The sequence below is a fragment of the Aspergillus luchuensis genome, chromosome 5 (assembly GCF_016861625.1).
Source record: "Aspergillus luchuensis IFO 4308 DNA, chromosome 5, nearly complete sequence".
NCBI lineage: Eukaryota > Fungi > Ascomycota > Eurotiomycetes > Eurotiales > Aspergillaceae > Aspergillus > Aspergillus luchuensis.
In genome coordinates, this window is record NC_054853.1 from 1,404,413 (window position 1) to 1,429,048 (window position 24,636).

The window sequence follows — 24,636 nt, forward strand, 5'->3', positions numbered from 1 at the left end:
TAGTCCAATAGTCACAACCAACAAGTGGAAAGGAATATTTGAGAAGCGCTCAACATGATCGGGTGTTATTTACTGTATGTTGAATACAGTAACAGCTCATTGGAGCCCTGCTGAAAGACCAAATCTTCAAGAAAAGGTACCATCACGATGTGGAACTGGAAAGTTTTTCTGCTTAAGAATTTTCTTTCTTCGCTTCCTTTCTTCTATTCCCAAGTTTGTCCAGTTAATATATAGACGAATGTCCTCGGGGAGCTCTGTGATAGAGACACTAGGTCCAGACACCATCTTGCCGAAAGGCTGTTCTTCGGAAACAGTGTAATCTGGCTCAGGGGGGTATTCTGGCTCAGGGGGATATTCTGGCTCAGGGGGATATTCTGGCTCAGGGGGCTGTTCTTCGGGAACAGGGTATTCTGGCTCAGGGGGGTATTCTGGCTCAGGGGGATATTCTGGCTCAAGGGGACATTCTGGCTCAGATGGCTGTTCTTCGGGAACAGGATATTCAGTTGACGGCTCAACTGTAGGGTCTCAGTCAGTCAGCGGACCACTCTATTAGCTATCTCCAGTATTTGAGTTACTTACCTTTCTGTGGGATTATCTGTTCTTGTTGGCTTCTCTGGCCTTCAGAACGAAGCGAGGATATGGTGTCAGAGTAGATATCGGCCATCATCCTCATCAACTCTTTCTCAAAAGGGCGGTCCTCCGCAAATCCCTGGTAAATCCCACCACATGTGAATATCGTTTCATCTAGCACAAACGCCTTCTTAAGCTTTGTGTAGATATATTCACGTAACCAGATTCCATTATCTGGGAGTTTTGAAAATATCATTCTGGTGGCCTCTAGTACATCGAAAATGGGAATTGATTCGCCGAGAATTTGGATATACTTCTTAGCAAGTACCTCTAGACCATGTATCTCATAGACCATGGCCGCACGATAGACTTGGACACTCCTTCTAAATTCCCTTGGCAAATCATGTATACCCGGGTTGGGAGTAGGTTTAAGAGTTTCATACTCCCTGGTATATATGAAGTGGACAAAGGTATGTCCAATGTCCTCGTCGATATCTGAAAGCGTAATCCGCGAATGAAAACCGACATTACTTCGCAGCCGAGGGTAATCACTGAGGTAACCTTCCAATATAGAATACTCCTTCTGTCCGATGCGAAGTTTTATAACAGGACGTTCGTATAGACTACATTGTCATATGGAGTTAGTTATCCAGAAGATGATGCGTCTTGGCTATATGAGTCCTTACGATGATTCTGGCTGGTTGTAATCAATCACCGAGCACTCCCGGGGCTCCAAGGCCTTTTTCAAACTCTTCTTCTTGGTGCCTTTTTTTGCCATTGTCGTGTGGATTGGTTGCAGTGATATTAGAGATAACTAGCAACGCTAGGAAACAAGTGTTTAGAAATCCAAGGGAATGTATCGACTATGTATTTGAATCTACATCCCTGAAAGAGGAGAAATGCAAGGGCATGCAGGTCTGACGTGTCTCGCTTGTGCACCAGTCACTTGCCGGCTCCAAGCATGCAGTGGTGCTACAATATACAGTATATCACGAAAATTTAGCTGCTGCTTTAAAAAATATACCTAATGTACATATAACTATTCTGGGGTTGTACTTGAACTCCCTTCTTGTACTTTTCATACTAGCCTCATCCATCATTGTTCAACCTATGTCTTGAATGGTTGACTATATCGTTCATCTTTCGTCGAAAATTGAGTTGGAGTTGGGTAAATGCGAGGGTTGTCGGTCACATGCATGATAGTTCCTCCCAGGAGTGGATCTTTTACCTTTTGATTGGCTATTAAGGGAAACTAGATACTTGAGGCGGGGTAAATATATCATCAGCCACTATTCCCTTATAGGATAGAGCCAGCCAACGCCAGCACTTGTTAGCAGCGAACAAAGGATGCCAGAAAGTACGTTTCCAACAACGCCAAGAACTTCCTCAACTTTCCCTGCCTCTTTCCAATTTGCTGTCACTGTACGAGTTTGTTCTAACTTGCGGAATGTACGCCCACAGCTCTCCAAATTATAAATTCGAATGTGCGTGCTTAATAAGCATTTGTCTTGACTGAAACATCGAACACCACAACCAGTATGGGCCAGCGTGTCCTTCGTGGGTCACTCAATCCACGGACACAATCTATTAAAACTTGGGAGTCTCCACAGCCAAAATCAAGAAGAGTTTATTTCCATATACTTGGCCCATTTATAAATGTCACGGACAAAATGAAGGGCTGTTCCCTTTTTGATCCCTTGCTCAATGAAGAACCTGGGATCTGGATCCTCAAGGATTAGTTCAAGATCTAGATGATTTTCTAGCGTCACTTTGCACACTTTTTCATAGTCGGCTTTGTATGCCTCTTCTGTAGCCTGCGACTCTAGCCACCTACAGTAATCCCTCACAGCTGCTTCCCGTGGCCCGGGAATCACAGGATGCTCATTGGCAGGTCCAGACGGAGAAGTAGTCATCGCAGAGGGACACTGTGCTGGCAGGACATTGATGTTGATTGGAGAATACTGCCCTTCCGTTGCATGTATGCTTTTAGCCCTTTTAGATGCTCTTTCTACCCGATGTTGGTTTTCCATATAGAGATCTCGACGGATATCACCAAAGACATCATCATGACACTCTAGACTGCCACCACCATCGACATAGGAAATTAGCCGGCCTAAATGCGAAGACCTGAGCCTATAATGCTTCTTATCCAGAGGGTCCTCCCAGCACCAATTAGAGTTTAGATGACATCAGCGGACATCGCATCGGATACGTCTATAGACCAGGTTCCAAGTGGATGGTCGTCCAGTGGTCTCCTCTTCCGCCTGGATTTGCGCGTCGCGTTCAGCAAGCATTCTTCTAGTTGCCGACACAGGGCCTCTCTTATCGACCCTACCTGATGTAGGTAAAGAACTATCATCGTACCCATAATGGAAGGCAATAATGACTCTGAGTGTCTTACCAATACGATGTAGATTGCTCCACTTACGCAGCTGCTTTTCCACTGGTGTCCAACCGATATTAGTAGAATTGTAGAACTTTTCTTTCAGCGACCGCTCATCTACTGAGACCGTGATAGCTGTGCCCTCGGATCGAACCCGTTGGTTACGTTTTTTCTTGGTCTGTAACATGTCTTCAAGACTTGCTTTCAAAGACCTCATCCCATAATCACTGGAAGCTACAGAGTAGTAGTAGTAGTATATTCATACGCTGACCCCTCGCTTAGGCGATATGCAGGTATCCACTATGGAGCTATCTCTCTAAATACATGTCTTTGCTGTAAACTATTGCTTTCCTGACGAAGTTGGAGCCTCGCCGAGGCCTGTGATTGTTTCTCTTCCTCTCCACCTTGCCATAAGGGGAAGGGTTGGGTACTATGGTGGGAACGAATTCCATTGTTGTGGTAAATGTGGTGCCGGCGATGGGAATCGAACCCACCACCTCCAAAAAGCAAGGTGACCAATCCCGCATATTTGGAAGTTGCCTCGGAGCGCTTACCACTACGCCACCCCTACCGGCGAAGGAAGCGGTAGCTCTCGAAATTGGCTTGACCAACAAACACAATCATTACTGTTTCTGTATCTCACTGCCAAGACGCTAGCGGCGTTATTTTATTGAGCGAGCCGCATCAAAATTATGGGTTTGTGTAAGATACTGTCTGTCCAAGACTCTTACCAGCCGCAATACCCGTCTCCCATGTATTACTAGATTTCTGGATTCTTTTATTGAGAAGAAGGGTCTAGATATCCAAAAACAATATGAATTATTAGAACAGCTTTACTAGTGTTACAGACCCCTGCTAGTTACGCTACTAGCAAGGCGGACTTGCCAGGCAGAAAGCGCCGATAAAGGCAGCGCTCGGGCAGTTAACAACTCCTTATCCAGTAGATACATGCATTCCCATGGATTCGTGCTGTCGGGAACGGACTAGGAAAAAACCTGGCTGAAGCAACCAAGACACGTAGCACGCTTCAGAAAGCAACACGAAAATGTGCTAGTCCATATATATATCAATCTCGAGCCAGATGCGTATCTATATCGTAAGATACATTCTGGCCGCACAGTAAGATGATGATGATGATGATTCATACGCTGGCCCCTCGCCTAAGGCGATATGCAGGATCCACTATCTGCACTCTCTATATACAACTTTGGATGTGAACTATTACTTTCCTGACGAACTTGGAGCCTCGTCACGGCCTGTGTGGGCCAGTGCCTGGGGTTGTGTTTTGCCGCCCTCGTGGCGCGCGACTTCGAAATCTCTGCGATGCCTCCGCGAAGTCCAGGACCGCCCCAAGGACGCTGCAGTCTGGCGGGACATCTTGTAGCCTACCTTCCCTACCTTGACCTGCTCCTCCTAGCATATCCAATATGTTATTTAAGGCTCCTTTAATCTTTTGCCGTAGTGTTTGACGTATTGCGCTAAGCCGTGGGCAGTCGATAAGTACGTGCACCACCGTCTCCGTGGCCCCACACTCGCACTGCTCATCTTCCCGGAAGCCGCGTTGTTTGCCATATGTTGCCAGCCATGAATGGCCTGTGCGGAGCTGCGTAAGCAGGTATGCTCGGTTCCGAGGAAGCGAGCCATATAGACGACGAGACCTGCTGGATGGCAGGCCTCGGTCGATGCGGCGCAGGTGCCCTCCATTTTTCGAGGTTCTCCATTCTTGTTCCCACTCTTGGTAGATCTTTCTGCGTATGTATCCTTTCTCCCGTGAGAGAAGATGTTTGAAGGGGTGCTTCTTATCTATGCCCACTGCGTCCTTGGCTAGCCGGTCGGCCGCCTCGTTTCCAGGGTCCCCGCAGTGACCCGGCACCCATTGCAGTCGCAGTGGAATTCCTCGGGCTTTCAGCTCGCCAGCTGAGTGGTGAATAGCCTGGATGATGCACTGGCCTGATTTATTCCATGAGTTTTTGATTACCTGCAGGGCAGACATGCTATCGCTGAGAATTGTTGCCGGCTCATGATTTGTTTCCGCGCTCCTTTGGTTTCTCTGTGCTAGCTGGAATACTAATCCAATGGCATAGTAAATTGCCATGAGCTCAGCTGTATAGACCGACCAGTATTCCATCGAGCCGATACTGATTTGTCGAGATTTTAGGACCTGTAGATTGCAGTCAAGAGCTACTGCTGCTGCACCCAGTTGATTCTGCTTTTCTGAGGCATCTGAGAAGACTGTGATGCTGGTTGCTGATTTTTGTCTCGCCAGGGCTCGGGCCTGCGCTTTCTCTCGGTCGGGTTTGATATCAACCTTGACAAAGGGTTGCGCCCGCCACGGTGCTAATGGTCTTGGGTCAATAGTCTCAAGGGCCTGTAGGCGCCTCAAGTCCATGGTTCGCATTGTCTCTGCTAGTGGAAAACGTGCTATACTGTAGATGTGCGTGCTGCGTTCCATGGCTCGTTTCATGATTCCTTGTACTGGATGATTGTCCGGCAGGGTGCTGAACCGGGCTGCTGTGGTCTGTGCTCGCAGCTTCAGGCGCAGGCGGGTGGGCAGCATGTGAGACTCGACTTCCAGGGCGTCGGTGGAGACTGTTCGGAAGGCAGAGAGAATGCGAATAAGTGCTGTACGTTGCAGTGTTTCAAAGAGTCGCAGGTGTGTTTTACTGCGTAGCGGATCATGCCATACAGTTGATGCATAGTCTATCGTGGGTGTGACGCACGCTTGGTAGAGCTGGTGCATTTGCTCTGGTTGAAGGTGTCGGAGCCCGCTCAGGGTGATAATTCTTTTGGTTGCCTGCTTAACCGCGTGTTGTACATGTTCTTTCCATCGCATCTCTGTGTCGAAGATGACCCCCAGGAGTTTGGCCGTGTCCGCTGGTTTGATCACTTTACCGTTCATAGTTATCTCGCCCTTGCCCTGGGCTGGTTTGCGACGTGTGAGGTGAATCAGCTCGGTTTTCTCGGCTGTAAACGACGCGCCGGTCCTCCGTGTCCACTGTTCGATCCGCGGGATGTCCTCTTCCTGGATTTTTTGGATATTCTCCTCTACCGAGGGACTGGTTCGCCAGCGAAAGTAATCGTCAATAAATGCTGACGCCCCGTCGTTGCTGTCAACCGATTGATCCACCAGATCTGAATTATAGAATCCAAATAAGATAGGTGAGAGTGGGGAACCCTGAGCTAGCCCTGTATTTTCCAGAGGGGTATTGTCTGATTTGAAGTTATCAAGTATTATGCTGGCTGATCGGCTTGCCATAAAGCTAGAGATCCACTGTTGAGTCTTTGACGGTATCCCCTTCGCCCGCAGACGCGCGTCGAGAGTGGTCTTGCTGACCCTGTTAAAGGCACCTTTTAGGTCAAATACAATCAATGTTACTACTCTGGATTATATCCATGCTCGATCAACCGCGTTCGCGAGCACCAGCAGGGCTTGCTCGGTGTTCCGTCCCGGCCTGCCTCTGAATTGAGTGTCAGGAAGCAGCTTGTATTTCTCTGCCTAATACAAGAGTCTTCAGGCCATGACGGCTTCTAGCAGCTTTCCCAGTGTATTGAGCAGGGAGATCGGACGGTACACCCCCGGCACGGAGTAATCCGGCTTGCCGGGTTTGCGGAGGATGATGATACGCGCCTGTTTCTATTCTCTCGGGTAGTATCCCAGATCCACTGATCTTGTAAAGATTGTGGTAATAGTGCCCTTCAGGAATGTCCAGAGATGTTTCCAGACCAGGGTCGGGATTCTGTCTCGGTCCGGGGCTGTAGTCTCCTTTGCGACTCGGAGTGATTGGTAGATCTCCTCCTCGGTGATCGGCTTCCATGGCAATTCTTCAGCCGGGCTGACTTCTTCAGTTTCCGGTTCGGATATCTTTGGGAAGAAGGTTTCAAGAAATGCTTCCGCCTTGCGTTGGTTATCCGTGATTTTCTCAGTACCTACTTGGATCGCCGGGATGTTCATATAGGCGTCTCGCGGATGCATGTAGGTGGCTGCTTTCCATATCTGGTCTTTGCCTGCTTTGTCCAGGAACTCTTTCCAGTGGGTTGCTTTTGCTTTTTCTACAGTTTTTGTCTACTTTCTTCTCTTCTCGCGCATTATCTCAAACATGGACTTTGTATTTGGGTGGTCTGATTTCCAGGTAGTATATCTCTCTTGCCACTTTCTTCGGGCTTGGTTGGCTTCTACTTGCTGGGTCTTGAGTTCGGGAGTGAACCAGTGTTTTGAGTATGGGCATGGTGCCTGTACTGGTACGTGTCGGTCCAGAGTTGCTGTTGTAGTTTGAATCAGGTTTTCAACCACATGGTCTAGATCTCTGTTTGTCTGGATTCTCGGGTACTGGTTTATTTCCCTCAGTATGGTTTGGCTTACGCGAGACCAGTCTGCACGGCTGTAGGCTCGTTTTGGCTTGGGCTTTTTCGCTTGTTCCGGGTGGAGACTCCATTCGGAGTATGTTCTTCTATGGTCTGATCTATAATTGTTGTGGTATAGTTGGCACTTGACCAGCCTGTTCATGTTGTTAGTTAGTGTAAGGTCTAAAACTGATGTAGTGCCCGGTTTGTTGAGTGCTCAGAATGTTGTTTTGCCGGGGCCTAGGTACTATTGCAGCTCCAAGTTGTGGAAGAAGTTGATCAGTTCGTCCGCATGTGCTGCGAAGCGGTGATGTACTTCGCGGTGGCTCTATGCTGGGTGGTGGTGATTGAAATCTCCCGTCAGAATTAATTTAACGGCGCGATTGCCTGGTTCTGTGTTTTGTTGGATGGTTTGATGGATTTTTGTTAGGATATTGTGGGCGCTGCTTGCTTCAACGGCTTTGTGTATTTTGATAGGTGGAATGTATATTAAGAATACCAGATACTGAAGCTCTGGTGTCCAGGTCTTGATGGTTATTATATCTTGGTGGTTGCAGTGGACCTGATGATGGGAAGCTGTAGAGATTCTCCGGTTAACATAGATGAGGTTGCGCGGTCGAGCTTCGGTGTTGGGCTCATTGGTGTGTGTAGGTCGGTATAGCCGCCATGTACTGTGGTTGACATGGGTGTTGTATGCTGTTTTGGGGGGTTTCTGGATTAGGAGTATATCCAGGTTCTGGCTGTGGTGGTTGTTGATGAGGTCCTCCATTCCTGCTCTAGATTTCATTGCGTTCCACTGTAAGATATGGAGGTTTACTGTTATTGGGATGACTGAGGATTGCATGGTGCCTGGTATTCCTGGTTGCTTGTTGGGTGTTCTTTATTGCAGTCCGCACACCTAGGTCTTATGCCAGGGAAGTAGTAGTGTTGATTGTGTGGACCTGCGCAGTATCCGCATTTGATCTGTCTTTTATATGACCATGCTAGGTGGCTGAATTGCTGGCAGCGGCGGCACTGTTTTCTTTCTACCTGGTAGGCCTCCATACTCCCGATGAACCTCTGTCCTACCAGCAGTCTGTTGTTGATGATCCATTCAGCCGCCTCGGGTGTGTCCAGCCAGATTCCTATGGATGCTGATTTGCCTAGTGGTCTGTCTTTCTTCTTTAGCTATGTAATGTCCTTGATCTGGAACTTCTTGTCCTCGAGGTTGTTCTTGGTCGTGATCTTTCTGATTCCTTGTCTCTTTTCGGCGTCCAGGTTGAAGTCCTCGGTCGGGACCCGGTGGACCACGATCCCAAACCGTGGTTTGACTACTTTAGTATTGTTCCCCAACTTGTCTAACTACTCGGTGTTGTTCCGAGCGGTCTCTGCGGACTGTGTATCCCGGAATCAGATAATATAGCCGGTTTTGGTGGTATTAATCCCAGTAACTTGGATCTCTTTGGTAGTCTCTGCGTTTAGGAGGGCAGTGCGGATATGAGTGTTTGCTGCTTTTGTTGGCAGGGCTCTCGAGAATCGGTTATTGTTGACGTCCTGGTCTAGGGTTGGTGTGGTGTTGATTTGGACACAGTTGGGTTTCTTTCTGGGGCGTGGGACTGTCTTCTTGGGGTCTGGCAACGGGTGGCCTGCGGCTACTTCCGCCCATGATTTATTCAGGGGGGTGTTGGCCGGTTGCGCTTCCAGTCTGGCCCGGAGGGTTTGAATTTTTTCTTGCAGCTTCTTGTTTTGAATACGGAGAAGCTGTTGTTCTGTTTTTAGTGTTTGTATTTCAGTTCTTGTTGATTTGATAGTCTCTGTCTGGTGTTTAAGTGTCTTGTTAAAGCTGGTGAAAAACTGCCGGATGTTCTGGTTTGTCACTTGTCCACTATTTTCTCCGCCGGTTGTAAATTCAGGGTTTGTGATTGGCTTATTTTCCTCGTCGAGGCCGCGCCTGCGGTGTTTTCTTGCTGCTGGGATCCTTGGGCGAAAGTTATAGTTACTGAAAATTATTGCTGTTTCCTATGAATTTGTGGGATGGGGTTCGGTAACTCCTGCAGGCAGGATTACTATCAGGCCGGGCTTAGTTTCTGCTCGGCACACAATGACAGCTGCCACAACAACACAATTGTCTGTGATAGTTTAATATTCAATTCAACCAACTTTTTTAGTTATACAGTCTTCTTCGGCCGACAGCATTGACTAGTACAGTTCTTGACTAGTACCTCTTGTCACCTATATTGTACAGTTCTTCCGGATACTGGAATCACCACTTATACTCTTTGATTGTTTTAGTAACTCTGATGTGAAACCAAGCTAAGCTTAATATAGAACAGTGGTAAGCACCTTATGTTGATGTATCAATTGCTATATACTAATAACAGGTATATTTATTACAGTCTTGGTAGTCTTAGCATTCTTGCCGCAACTAGATTACATAGGGGTATAGCGCTGCCTGGGATCAAGCGACACCACAGCAACGTGATATTATACTAGTAAAAGACAGTCCTATAATATCCGGATATATTCGCGGAATCACCCGAAAAGTGCTGGAGATTTCTTCGTAACTAATTATAATTATAGATAAACCCGAGCCATCCCAGGCCCTTCTACTGCAAAGAGAGTAGAATATATGAGGTATAAAGATGTAATTAGAAGCTTTTTAAAAAATCTTGCTGCCATATCTTTATGTAGGCTTGTGGAGCTGCTGTATTATTTGATTTTCTTGTTCCTTATTCAGCTGCCGCCGCCTTGACTACCTCTTCAGAAACTGGTAGCTTGTCCCTATGTTATTTGAGCAGTAGCTGTATAATCTGAATATCTTGCCACCGATTCGCTGCCGCCTGGACTACCTCTTCAGAGACTGGTAACTTGTCCTTATGATGCTTGAGAAGCGGCTGTATTCTCTGATCTTCTGGCTCCTGGTTTGCTGCCGCCGCCTTAATTACCTCTTCAGAAACTGGTAGCTTGTCCCTGTGATGCTTGAGAAGTAGCTGTATGATCTGATTCTTTTTTTTTTTATTTGCTGCCGCCGCCTTGACTATCTTTTCAGAAACTGGTAGCTTGTTTCTATGTTGCTTGAGTAGTAGCTGCATAATCTGAACACCTTGCTACTGATTTGCTGCTGCCTGGACTATCTCTTCAGAGACTGGTAACTTGTTTCTATGATGCTTGAGAAGCGGCTGTATTCTCTGATTTTCTGGCTCCTGATTTGCTGCCGCCGCCTTAACTACCTCTTCAGAAACTGGTAGTTTGTCTCCATAATGCTCGAGAAGCAGCTGCATGATCTGATCTGTTTGTAATCGGTTTGCAGCCGCCACCTTGACTATCTCCTTAGAAACTGGTAGCTTGTTCCCACAATGCTTGAGAAGTAGATGTATAATCTTATATTCTTTTTTCTTATTTGCTGCCGCCGCCTTGACCACCTCTTCAGAAACTGGTAGTTTGTCCCCATGATACTCGAGAAGCAGCTATATAATTATATCTTCTTTCTCCTTATTTACTGCCGCCGCCTTGACCACCTTCTCAGAAACTGATAGCTTGTCTCCACAATGCTCGAGAAGCAGATATATAATATAATATCCTTTCTTCTTATTTACTGCCGCCGCCTTAACCATCTCTTCAGAAACTGGTAGCTTCTCCTGTAAAAGCTGCAGGAGAATGCTTGTAATAATAAATCCACTAGATTAAGTATCCTGTACTGTAAATGTGAGCACATTCTCCCAGGTATTAAGAGACTCATGCTTTTGCCACAGCACTCTCTTAATTACAACCAATAAATCATCAGTGCCTTTAATATAACTCTGTGAGAGAAGAATATTAATATCCACATTTTTCACCCTACCCTTATATAATATATTATCCAATGCTCCTTTTCCAGAATTCCCTAGCTCTGATAACTGCATGGCAGCATCTACTAAAACAGATTTTGTATGGTTCAGTCTTCGCTTAAATTCACAATATTTTTTTTAATAGTTTGGTATAATTTCAATAAGCCTTGATAGGCTTTGCAAATCAATCTTATCTTCTAATAGAAATATCTTTCAATCTAAGAACAAATTATACAGACCATATCTAGAATAACTCTTACTGACCATTATATAATCCTTAATATTCTGTATCTATTTCTTAAGTTTCACCACTGGTATTACCACAGTGTAGTAATCAGTATATAATCTGAGTATACTTAGCTGTAACAAGCCTTTGAGAAAACAGATAATATTATTATCTTGAAGTAAATCTCCAGAAACTTACAGGCTCTATTCAGTATTCCACTTATCTTGATATCCCAGCTTCTGGCAAATTTGATTATAAGCAACTCTGAAAGTTTATTAACTGTCCTTTAGGAAGTTGCTGATTAAATAAATATAATCTAAAATCTATTTTTTATCTTTGATGATAGCTGTTTCTGACCCCCGCCATATCATCACAGAACACTTGGGAAAGACATGCTGCATGACTTGCTTGAAGATTTCATACCAAGTAAGCTTATAATCCAGGGCCAAGGCAGTACTGTCTCTGTCTGCACTCAAGCCTAACAGTACATAGATTTTGTCATATTATATTGTAGCATTGTGACTGCAGTATATGCTGATAAATTCACCAATCAAAAGTGTAGCACTGAAATGGTAAATGTTATAAGACCGGAAAGATACTCCTTTTATCAGAAAAGAGACCGGGCTTATTCTAGCCATGAATATAGAAGAAGATTCTAAATTATCTAGATTCTTACAAAAAATATATCCGTTAATCTGAACAGTGCCACACATAATAAAAATAGACTGAGTAACCCTTACTTCTTACAGTACCTTAGACAGGTTAATAGCATCCTCACTTTCTAATTAGTAAAATTATCTTACCCAGATACAGTGAAACTAGTCTTACTGTAATAATTTTTCACATTTCTCACAATCTTTTCTTCTACTTGCTCAGAAATCTTCTTCTGTCTACCGAGAAGACTAAATTAATAAAGTACTCTATCCCCGTATTCCTGGTCCTTCTCCAACCAGATAATAACATATCTGACTTATACATAGATTATCTGCATAAGTAGGATCTGCTTACTCTTCTCACTGTCATTATTCTGATTTATACTTATCACATTAATCTAAAGTATTCTTTCCAGCTGCTTCCTTCGGAGATACAATAATACAGTATAAAGACTTTCAGTCACAGGGAGCATATAGCCATCAAGAATGATTAATCAAGATCTGACTGGACTTCCCCAAATATAGAACAACACCTCATAAAGATGCTCCTCACCTGGTTGTAATAAATTATATTTAAAAAACTCACACTGGATCAAGGCATCCTCATCCTCATTTAGCAAAAGGCGAATCATCCGCGTATACGACTTCAGTAGAAGTAGTAAATAAGTGAAAGTAGTATTAATTATATTTGTGACTTGTTCACACGTTGAAGACATCTTTTACAAATATATGGCTTATGTGATAGACTAGTATTAGTCTCTAGTAAACAGCATATGACTTTGATTAATAAAACAGATCTCAATAATTTAAGAGATTACGAAGAGGCCTAGAAGCATAGGTGAAAATAGCTGGTTCTCAAGCTAGTCTAAGCTGGATATATAACTTCAAAGACATCAGCACTACCTCCACCTTACACCAGCGACGGAAAAACAGCCCCTGCTGACCTATATAATAAAACAGTAAAAATAATATTGTAGAAAATTTAGCATGGTCTCTTATTCAATATAATATATAAGATTTGGTTTTATTACCCCTCCATTTCTTGATAAAGACACAGATAGGAATTGAATATTAAACTATCACAGACAATTGTGTTGTTGTGGCAGCTGTCATTGTGTGCCGAGCAGAAACTAAGCCCGGCCTGATAGTAATCCTGCCTGCAGGAGTTACCGAACCCCATCCCACAAATTCATAGGAAACAGCAATAATTTTCAGTAACTATAACTTTCGCCCAAGGATCCCAGCAGCAAGAAAACACCGCAGGCGCGGCCTCGACGAGGAAAATAAGCCAATCACAAACCCTGAATTTACAACCGGCGGAGAAAATAGTGGACAAGTGACAAACCAGAACATCCGGCAGTTTTTCACCAGCTTTAACAAGACACTTAAACACCAGACAGAGACTATCAAATCAACAAGAACTGAAATACAAACACTAAAAACAGAACAACAGCTTCTCCGTATTCAAAACAAGAAGCTGCAAGAAAAAATTCAAACCCTCCGGGCCAGACTGGAAGCGCAACCGGCCAACACCCCCCTGAATAAATCATGGGCGGAAGTAGCCGCAGGCCACCCGTTGCCAGACCCCAAGAAGACAGTCCCACGCCCCAGAAAGAAACCCAACTGTGTCCAAATCAACACCACACCAACCCTAGACCAGGACGTCAACAATAACCGATTCTCGAGAGCCCTGCCAACAAAAGCAGCAAACACTCATATCCGCACTGCCCTCCTAAACGCAGAGACTACCAAAGAGATCCAAGTTACTGGGATTAATACCACCAAAACCGGCTATATTATCTGATTCCGGGATACACAGTCCGCAGAGACCGCTCGGAACAACACCGAGTAGTTAGACAAGTTGGGGAACAATACTAAAGTAGTCAAACCACGGTTTGGGATCGTGGTCCACCGGGTCCCGACCGAGGACTTCAACCTGGACGCCGAAAAGAGACAAGGAATCAGAAAGATCACGACCAAGAACAACCTCGAGGACAAGAAGTTCCAGATCAAGGACATTACATAGCTAAAGAAGAAAGACAGACCACTAGGCAAATCAGCATCCATAGGAATCTGGCTGGACACACCCGAGGCGGCTGAATGGATCATCAACAACAGACTGCTGGTAGGACAGAGGTTCATCGGGAGTATGGAGGCCTACCAGGTAGAAAGAAAACAGTGCCGCCGCTGCCAGCAATTCAGCCACCTAGCATGGTCATATAAAAGACAGATCAAATGCGGATACTGCGCAGGTCCACACAATCAACACTACTACTTCCCTGGCATAAGACCTAGGTGTGCGGACTGCAATAAAGAACACCCAACAAGCAACCAGGAATACCAGGCACCATGCAATCCTCAGTCATCCCAATAACAGTAAACCTCCATATCTTACAGTGGAACGCAATGAAATCTAGAGCAGGAATGGAGGACCTCATCAACAACCACCACAGCCAGAACCTGGATATACTCCTAATCCAGAAACCCCCCAAAACAGCATACAACACCCATGTCAACCACAGTACATGGCGGCTATACCGACCTACACACACCAATGAGCCCAACACCGAAGCTCGACCGCGCAACCTCATCTATGTTAACCGGAGAATCTCTACAGCTTCCCATCATCAGGTCCACTGCAACCACCAAGATATAATAACCATCAAGACCTGGACACCAGAGCTTCAGTATCTGGTATTCTTAATATACATTCCACCTATCAAAATACACAAAGCCGTTGAAGCAAGCAGCGCCCACAATATCCTAACAAAAATCCATCAAACCATCCAACAAAACACAGAACCAGGCAATCGCGCCGTTAAATTAATTCTGACGGGAGATTTCAATCACCACCACCCAGCATAGAGCCACCGCGAAGTACATCACCGCTTCGCAGCACATGCGGACGAACTGATCAACTTCTTCCACAACTTGGAGCTGCAATAGTACCTAGGCCCCGGCAAAACAACATTCTGAGCACTCAACAAACCGGGCACTACATCAGTTTTAGACCTTACACTAACTAACAACATGAACAGGCTGGTCAAGTGCCAACTATACCACAACAATTATAGATCAGACCATAGAAGAACATACTCCGAATGGAGTCTCCACCCGGAACAAGCGAAAAAGCCCAAGCCAAAACGAGCCTACAGCCGTGCAGACTGGTCTCGCGTAAGCCAAACCATACTGAGGGAAATAAACCAGTACCCGAGAATCCAGACAAACAGAGATCTAGACCATGTGGTTGAAAACCTGATTCAAACTACAACAGCAACTCTGGACCGACACGTACCAGTACAGGCACCATGCCCATACTCAAAACACTGGTTCACTCCCGAACTCAAGACCCAGCAAGTAGAAGCCAACCAAGCCCGAAGAAAGTGGCAAGAGAGATATACTACCTGGAAATCAGACCACCCAAATACAAAGTCCATGTTTGAGATAATGCGCGAGAAGAGAAGAAAGTAGACAAAAACTGTAGAAAAAGCAAAAGCAACCCACTGGAAAGAGTTCCTGGACAAAGCAGGCAAAGACCAGATATGGAAAGCAGCCACCTACATGCATCCGCGAGACGCCTATATGAACATCCCGGCGATCCAAGTAGGTACTGAGAAAATCACGGATAACCAACGCAAGGCGGAAGCATTTCTTGAAACCTTCTTCCCAAAGATATCCGAACCGGAAACTGAAGAAGTCAGCCCGGCTGAAGAATTGCCATGGAAGCCGATCACCGAGGAGGAGATCTACCAATCACTCCGAGTCGCAAAGGAGACTACAGCCCCGGACCGAGACAGAATCCCGACCCTGGTCTGGAAACATCTCTGGACATTCCTGAAGGGCACTATTACCACAATCTTTACAAGATCAGTGGATCTGGGATACTACCCGAGAGAATAGAAACAGGCGCGTATCATCATCCTCCGCAAACCCGGCAAGCCGGATTACTCCGTGCCGGGGGTGTACCGTCCGATCTCCCTGCTCAATACACTGGGAAAGCTGCTAGAAGCCGTCATGGCCTGAAGACTCTTGTATTAGGCAGAGAAATACAAGCTGCTTCCTGACACTCAATTCAGAGGCAGGCCGGGACGGAACACCGAGCAAGCCCTGCTGGTGCTCGCGAACGCGGTTGATCGAGCATGGATATAATCCAGAGTAGTAACATTGATTGTATTTGACCTAAAAGGTGCCTTTAACAGGGTCAGCAAGACCACTCTCGACGCGCGTCTGCGGGCGAAGGGGATACCGTCAAAGACTCAACAGTGGATCTCTAGCTTTATGGCAAGCCGATCAGCCAGCATAATACTTGATAACTTCAAATCAGACAATACCCCTCTGGAAAATACAGGGCTAGCTCAGGGTTCCCCACTCTCACCTATCTTATTTGGATTCTATAATTCAGATCTGGTGGATCAATCGGTTGACAGCAACGACGGGGCGTCAGCATTTATTGACGATTACTTTCGCTGGCGAACCAGTCCCTCGGTAGAGGAGAATATCCAAAAAATCCAGGAAGAGGACATCCCGCGGATCGAACAGTGGACACGGAGGACCGGCGCGTCGTTTACAGCCGAGAAAACCGAGCTGATTCACCTCACACGTCGCAAACCAGCCCAGGGCAAGGGCGAGATAACTATGAACGGTAAAGTGATCAAACCAGCGGACACGGCCAAACTCCTGGGGGTCATCTTCGACACAGAGATGCGATGGAAAGAACATGTACAACACGCGGTTAAGCAGGCAACCAAAAGAATTATCACCCTGAGCGGGCTCCGACACCTTCAACCAGAGCAAATGCACCAGCTCTACCAAGCGTGCGTCACACCCACGATAGACTATGCATCAACTGTATGGCATGATCCGCTACGCAGTAAAACACACCTGCGACTCTTTGAAACACTGCAACGTACAGCACTTATTCGCATTCTCTCTGCCTTCCGAACAGTCTCCACCGACGCCCTGGAAGTCGAGTCTCACATGCTGCCCACCCGCCTGCGCCTGAAGCTGCGAGCACAGACCACAGCAGCCCGGTTCAGCACCCTGCCGGACAATCATCCAGTACAAGGAATCATGAAACGAGCCATGGAACGCAGCACGCACATCTACAGTATAGCACGTTTTCCACTAGCAGAGACAATGCGAACCATGGACTTGAGGCGCCTACAGGCCCTTGAGACTATTGACCCAAGACCATTAGCACCGTGGCGGGCGCAACCCTTTGTCAAGGTTGATATCAAACCCGACCGAGAGAAAGCGCAGGCCCGAGCCCTGGCGAGACAAAAATCAGCAACCAGCATCACAGTCTTCTCAGATGCCTCAGAAAAGCAGAATCAACTGGGTGCAGCAGCAGTAGCTCTTGACTGCAATCTACAGGTCCTAAAATCTCGACAAATCAGTATCGGCTCGATGGAATACTGGTCGGTCTATACAGCTGAGCTCATGGCAATTTACTATGCCATTGGATTAGTATTCCAGCTAGCACAGAGAAACCAAAGGAGCGCGGAAACAAATCATGAGCCGGCAACAATTCTCAGCGATAGCATGTCTGCCCTGCAGGTAATCAAAAACTCATGGAATAAATCAGGCCAGTGCATCATCCAGGCTATTCACCACTCAGCTGGCGAGCTGAAAGCCCGAGGAATTCCACTGCGACTGCAATGGGTGCCGGGTCACTGCGGGGACCCTGGAAACGAGGCGGCCGACCGGCTAGCCAAGGACGCAGTGGGCATAGATAAGAAGCACCCCTTCAAACATCTTCTCTCACGGGAGAAAGGATACATACGCAGAAAGATCTACCAAGAGTGGGAACAAGAATGGAGAACCTCGAAAAATGGAGGGCACCTGCGCCGCATCGACCGAGGCCTGCCATCCAGCAGGTCTCGTCGTCTATATGGCTCGCTTCCTCGGAACCGAGCATACCTGCTTACGCAGCTCCGCACAGGCCATTCATGGCTGGCAACATATGGCAAACAACGCGGCTTCCGGGAAGATGAGCAGTGCGAGTGTGGGGCCACGGAGACGGTGGTGCACGTACTTATCGACTGCCCACGGCTTAGCGCAATACGTCAAACACTACGGCAAAAGATTAAAGGAGCCTTAAATAACATATTGGATATGCTAGGAGGAGCAGGTCAAGGTAGGGAAGGTAGGCTACAAGATGTCCCGCCAGACTGCAGCGTCCTTGGGGCGGTCCTGGACTTCGCGGAGGCATCGCAGAGATTTCGAAGTCGCGCGCCACGAGGGCGGCAAAACACAACCCCAGGCACTGGCCCACACAGGCCGTGACGAGGCTCCAAGTTCGTCAGGAAAGTAATAGTTCACATCCAAAGTTGTATATAGAGAGTGCAGATAGTGGATCCTGCATATCGCCTTAGGCGAGGGGCCAGCGTATGAATCATCATCATCATCATCAACTGTACCACTAAAATGAAGCTAACTACTGTACATGACTAGCAGCGGGCATTGACGGATACGGACCTCCGTTCCATACGGGCCTCCATTCTGCCTGTGATGCACGATATGGCACCGATGCTGGTAAGAACCGACGGCATGGCGCGAGCAGATCTTGGCTTCCTTGCGTCATGAGTGGATATACTCTGGCAAGTACTAGTCCCCAGCACCGCGTAGAGGTGGCTGCTCATAGCTGGGGTGTCTCAGAACGGGGTCCTACAGACAAACGAACCTGTTCATCTGGGAACGGTCCAGGGCACAGGTGATGCAACATGGGGCCGATGGCCATGAAGGGGATATCTCCGGAGAGAATGATACTAAACAGGCCCACCACTCCTGTCAGGGGATATCTCCAGAGGAGATCGTACGACACAGGCCCGCCATTCCTGTGAAGGTGCACACTGTTGCGCTGGCGCATTCCAGTGTGTGAGGACAAGAAGCCTGGTCCTGGAGTAAACAGGACTGGGAGACGCCAGCCTTATATCTCCAAGCGCTCCGGTCGGCCGGCAAGACCAACCGTGCAGCACTAGCATCTAGCCTCGCCAGATTCAAGTTAAGGACCATCATGTGGTCCAGAAGAACTTCGAGAGTCGTTAAGTGCCGGGTGGGGTATCTGGCCATCTGTGCGCTTGCTCCCTCTTACTAAATGCTCAGGGGCATATGGTGACCATATACGAAGAGCAAAGCCCGACCCTACGTCCAGAAATGACCATGCCCTCTCAGGGTTTCGGCCCCAAGACATCAGGGCCTCAATCAAAGGTGGGGCCGACTGGGAAAAAAAATGCGGCGTGGGCATGGGTAAGGCGAAGATGTGTGCGATTCGTGGGACCGCGCCGCTGGTCAGTAGGCGTTTCAAGTACACCGAAATACTTGGAAAACGGGTTGCATGTCTGCGCAAGTGGGCTTTGCCACTTGGAAACTATCGGGCAACCGTGGTCCAACAGAGTAATATGATTGTCTGTTCCTTCTTTCGTCAGACATTCCAGTTTCTACAGCACCTCTGCCTGTACCCAACCGCTATTTGTTGCCCATGACGTCATATTTCGTATCGTGTGCAAGAATGTCAAATGTTTCAAAAACCCTTGGGGAGCTTCTGATCTTCTAGACTGTTTGAAACAAAGAATTGTAACTCAATGAAACAGATTCAGATCACCCAGCACCACTTAACCTTGAATTTCATTACTCTGCACCAGGCCTTCTGATTGGGCCCTCGCTTTGCCCTCAGACTAAAGAAGAGAGCGACCCTCAACGAGAATGCAAATTCATCTCCGCCCTTTAGTGTGGACGAATGAGATGGCATTGTGTCGGGTGGGTGATTTCCCTGGCTCACTGACCCGGGTCTAATGAGCAGGAATGCCTCGGCAACGGTGACCGGCAGCTCAAATAAGGTTTGTTGGGGCTTTCTTAGTTCCAGCTCTACCACTTAGGTTTTCTTGCTCGCTATTCAGGGGTATAAGCCCCGTAGTGGGTTTTTCTTGTTTGATTCTCGCATCTTCCCCGCTCTGAGGCGTTGACACAGGTCTTGTATGATTGCGCTATTTGTCGTCCTGGCAACACTGCCCTTGGCATGGGGGTAAAGAATGAACATGATCTTCCGGATTACTCTACGGATGGATAAGGACAAAACAAAAGTGTCAATGTTCCGTCTTAGGGTGGGAAACCGCGGCACGTCTCCATGCAATGGTTGACCAGAACCAGCAGTCATGGTAAACAGAGCGGTGGCAACATACAGGCTGGTACCGTGTACTCAAGATGGAATAACTCAGTCATTCAGAACCTGTCCGTTGGAGAACAGAGAAAGTTGTCGCTGTGTTTTGTCTTGGTGGATACTGCCATCTAGATGGCCAGGCGGTTGTGCTCGCAGCAATGGAATTGCCCGACTCTGCACTCTCTGGGTTATATCACATACTATTATGAGTAGTCATGCTGCTTTCAGCTATGATAGTCTGTGTTGTTACAGCATTTGAGCTTATCAGTTGAGACCACAATAGCGGCAATGTTGGATATAATTGTGTGGTTTCTTCTATTTTTTGACGTACGTGACCTCGGTGGCCGATACTTATCGATTAGACAATGAAAAAGTCCATTTCCTTGAGACTGTATGAGATGATCCATTTCTACCCGGTTACTAAGGTAAGCATCAAGGCCCGGTCATGGCCACAGGGCTGGCGAGCTGTGACTTTTGGTGCGTGAAATCTTGCGAACCAGCCAGCTTTAGCCCTCAAAGTTCGGAAATACCCTCGCGCTGACCCATTTTGAACCATGCAGAGACATCAATAACGCATGGCATGGTTAGAACAAGGATCTTGGGGAACGCGCAAGACCCAATCTTGTTAGCATTCTCCATAAGACATCTGCGGCCAGGTCAATGACCAAGCCTTTTGTGGTCGTTATGTCCACCAGCCGTGGAGCCAACTGCCCGCTTCTGACTTGACCGTCGCTGTGCTGTGGGGTTGTGGGTAAAACCATCATCACCAGAACACGGCAAACCAGAAACTTGTCTCACGATTGAAATCCCCAAAGAGGGTTTCTAGAGGATAGTGAGTAAAACCTCGAAATTAAGGCCAGGCCAGGCAAGCTTTCCAGATGCGATTACTTGAACGTGAGACGGATTTGAACAAGTCTGGCACCATAGTACTCGCCGTATAAAAGGAGCCACCGCAACGAGTTCGGGGACCAGAAGCATCCACGGCCACTCTTCCATTCCTGCAAAAGCATAACCAAACGACATGAGTGACTTCAATGATCGGGGACGGCCGGTCAAGCGCAAGCGCGAGGACTGGGCAGGACCAGGCCCGGGACACCGTGACAACGACAAGACGTCCAAGGCTGTTGAACCATCCCAGCAGCCGTCGAAGGTACTTTCCTTCTTGTTGTACCAAGCATGCAGTATACAGTTTTCGAGATTCCGGCATGAGCTGACACCTCCTAGGCCATGGCACCGCCACTTCCCAAGGAAGCGCTGTCGAAAGATGAGAAGGTCGCTTCCATTGGCCTGGCCGCCGAGGCATTCCGGCCCCTGACTCGCGAGCTGCAGCGGCTGGATGATCAGAACCCGGTCCTTGCAGAGCAAGCCGCGCGGCTGGTGGCCCTCTTCCGGCGCCTCTGGGAATCGTACGTCGCGCAGCATGCCAAGTGCTCGCGCCTTGAGAAGGAAAACGGTCAGTTGCAGGTCGCCCACGGCCGCCTCGTCGACGAAAACACCCAGTTGCACCGTCGCTGCCGGGATGAGGAAGCCCGCTTGTGCCACTTTCGGGACGCGATCCAAAAATTGAGGGACGGTGTGATTGACGTGGTTGAAACGTGTGAGAATTTCAAGATGACGGAAGCATCCGCAGCGAGCGGTGCGGACGGACCGACGCAGGAGCAGGAGAAAGTGGCGGTCATTGTACCCGTGGTGCATGTCCAGGAGGACCAAGGTACCAGCGCTTCTCATTAGAGGTGGTGGTTAGGTATGCAGTGGACGAGGATGGCGAATGATATGCATCAATGCAAAGTGATACTGAATCGAAATAGTTAGGTACATAGCACCCATGAACGACGTGCACAAAAACGCCAGGGCTGGTATCGAGGATTGTAGACCCTCTATGTTCTTTTACATTTCGTGATGTTGTCCACAACGACATGAATGACACAGCCTGACGGCAGTGACATTACATAGTCATTGTCACTCAGCGATAACTCTGATAGATCCTTCTAGGTGACCCAGTGTCTAATGACCGTTGTCGCAATGTTCAGTAGGCCTGAGCGATTAAGCTGGGCGAGGCATCGTAGTAATCCAGGAATCAGCTGTCTCAGGAGGCCTGCATCGACCGTAGTCTGGCCATAATATGGATGACGTCGTACTACCGAGCGCATAAATTCTATACCGTTGATTGATTCATCTGACGCTTTCAGTGCCTCACTGACGCAACGGCGCATGATTCTCAATTGATGCCGGGCCAATACGGCACCTTTGCGGTGCACATTGCGCCGAAAGCGTCGGTATCTGGACGTGTCCGCCGGATACAACGAAAGTAGCCGGAGCATCTCCATGTGGAAATGGTCTGGTTCAAGAGGTAGGCCGCCGCTTTCTAAGACACTCTTGCGGCCACCAACATTGGGCTGACCACAGGGCTGTAGATCGATCTCTTTAAGTATTGGCAGTGATACGGCTATAGTCGCCTCGCATGGCACTGCTAGGCTCGTGCTTTGGGTAGGAGGAACGTCGTTGTCTTCTGAGTTCTGCGGTGGAAGACCACGGTGGCCAAAGTTGGGGTCACCCTCGTTCGCACTGTTGACTACAAGAGTCCTGTTCACTGTGCGTTCTTCTCTCCAAGTAGCCATGCTATTAATGCTCCTGGTTTCTGACTGGAATTGCTTTTGTAGGGCGATGTGGTACTGGGCTAAGGGCTGCTGTGTATATCTACACTCTCAAGCAGCGGCGTGGTCTTTATATAACCACGACTGGAGTGCCACGGCTGATAGTCTCGTTGAAGGCCATGCCCAGGAAACAAAATATGCGGGTCAGTCCACAAGTACAGGGAGCTCTTTACTGGATTGTTATGGCACCTTTCTGCGGACGGTTATCTAACTAACAAGTGGCAGACAACAAGGGGCGGAAACCTGCAAGAACGAAATGTGCCCCCGCACCACTGCTTGGTAGTTGCAACAGTAATTGGCTGGTCACTTTTACTTTGCCGAAGAAACCCAATATCTCATTCACTTCCGATCAACCTCCGTGGAGCCAAAGCAGTGTCTTCACAGTTGACCTGGCGAAATCGACGCTGCCTCGACGACTAAACGGCTTCTTGTACGTGGCGTTGAAGATCGCTTAATGCTTCTTCCAAGCTGCATACTATTCCTTGCTCCCTGAGAAGACCCTTTTCTAGTTGCGTGCATCTCATTTTCCAGCCTTCGGATATGTCGGAGACCTCTGTGACCTTATGTTGGAGGCGATCGACCTCCGCTCGCAGTTGGTTGTTCTGTCGTACTAAACGCTCAATCCTCGCAGTGAACGATTCATCATCACCTGAAACTAACGGACGCTGAAAGGAAAGGATAAGCGGACTAGTCTCCACACCGAAGTCCGTTGATGCCTACCTTGGAGCCCGGAGCCACGTCTGCCGCTGCAACAGGACGGACGGCCTCGATCAACCGACCGATTTCTTTGCATATTGCATCGTACAGGCCCACCGACCCATTGGCCAAACTAGTGTTCATGTGTTCCTTTCATCAGTGACCGACCAGGCATACCCATCCCTTGAGCCTGGCTTCAGTCGGACAGGCCGGGGGTGGACCCTCACCGCCAGCCGATTATCTAGATATGTCAGCTTGCTCAATATTGTTGAGCGGAATTGGGCAAGGGAAGGCAGATATGGTTCGCCACTGCCTCGCGGCATTGTTGGCGTAGCCGAGTGCGCTTTTCATTGCTCTCTCGGGTCATTGGACTTTTCCCGAAGACTCATGCGAATTGTGTTCATTGGCGGTCGTCTATCAGGGACATATCGTGTCCATTTCGCTTCTTTTATCCAGCATGGCCAAGGTTACCTCATCTTATGTGCAAATGATGACCAAGGCGTCTAGGCACCAAGAGTAGACTTTTGTTTGCCCATGGTGAGGCCCGCCATATGCGGGTCGCCGACATCAACCGCTTCAAATCAGCAGTATTTGTGATCACTTGCTGAGCAAATGCGGGTTTTCGGCCATTGATCGTGCCCAGGTGTAGCCCTGGGGTACAGTGGTGGTTTTTGCAAGAAAATTGACCGGGTGGAACTGCCCAGAACAACCCCTCCGTCATGAATGAATTAGATCTTACCCGTTTGTCGCACGTTGGCAATTTGCCAGACCTTATTAGTAGCGGAATGTTTTATCTGCCAGTAAAGTTGCTCTACACAGATCGTCTGATAATTGTATTCCATAAAAGAAAATGAATGTCTGGTCGATACAACGCCAATACCCGCTTCCCCCAAGATTAGAAATCAACGAGAGGTAGGCGACTAAGGCTAATATTCAAATTTCCACTCCTTTGTCAACAGTTGACCTTGTACGACTCATAGCCTTGTCTTATATACCCACGTACGTCTTCTGCATCGCTCCCTGCTTTGACACAAGGCGTTGGTTATGGTTTCCGAGCATAGAGTGGATGTCACATTCTTCATTTCCAGCAAGCTCGTCTTATCATCTTCACTTTCCTGGTCCGCCCCATTGCATCAGGAGGCAAGCGAG

General features: G+C 47.7%; 3 protein-coding genes and 1 non-coding gene across 4 annotated transcripts; 1 reads left to right on the top strand and 3 right to left on the bottom strand.

The window, feature by feature from the left end:
* Positions 1 to 126: 126 nt before the first annotated feature.
* AKAW2_50504A (uncharacterized protein) lies at positions 127 to 1,348 on the bottom strand (the record flags this gene model as incomplete). The annotated part of the gene is made up of 3 exons (XM_041690330.1): positions 127 to 515; positions 580 to 1,193; positions 1,257 to 1,348. 3 exons carry the CDS (start codon positions 1,346 to 1,348, stop codon positions 127 to 129), a joined length of 1,095 nt encoding a protein of 364 aa, XP_041543925.1.
* Positions 1,349 to 3,422: 2,074 nt separating this feature from the next.
* AKAW2_t50004A lies at positions 3,423 to 3,528 on the bottom strand. The gene has a single exon. It is a non-coding gene; the product is annotated as a tRNA-Gly (tRNA).
* A 17,630-nt stretch (positions 3,529 to 21,158) lies between these two features.
* AKAW2_50505S (uncharacterized protein) lies at positions 21,159 to 21,868 on the top strand (the record flags this gene model as incomplete). The annotated part of the gene is made up of 2 exons (XM_041690331.1): positions 21,159 to 21,287; positions 21,362 to 21,868. The coding sequence occupies 2 exons, from the start codon at positions 21,159 to 21,161 to the stop codon at positions 21,866 to 21,868; spliced, it is 636 nt and encodes a 211-aa protein (XP_041543926.1).
* Positions 21,869 to 22,125: 257 nt separating this feature from the next.
* On the bottom strand, positions 22,126 to 22,755 carry AKAW2_50506A (uncharacterized protein; the record flags this gene model as incomplete). The annotated part of the gene is made up of 1 exon (XM_041690332.1): positions 22,126 to 22,755. One exon carries the CDS (start codon positions 22,753 to 22,755, stop codon positions 22,126 to 22,128), a length of 630 nt encoding a protein of 209 aa, XP_041543927.1.
* Positions 22,756 to 24,636: the final 1,881 nt, after the last annotated feature.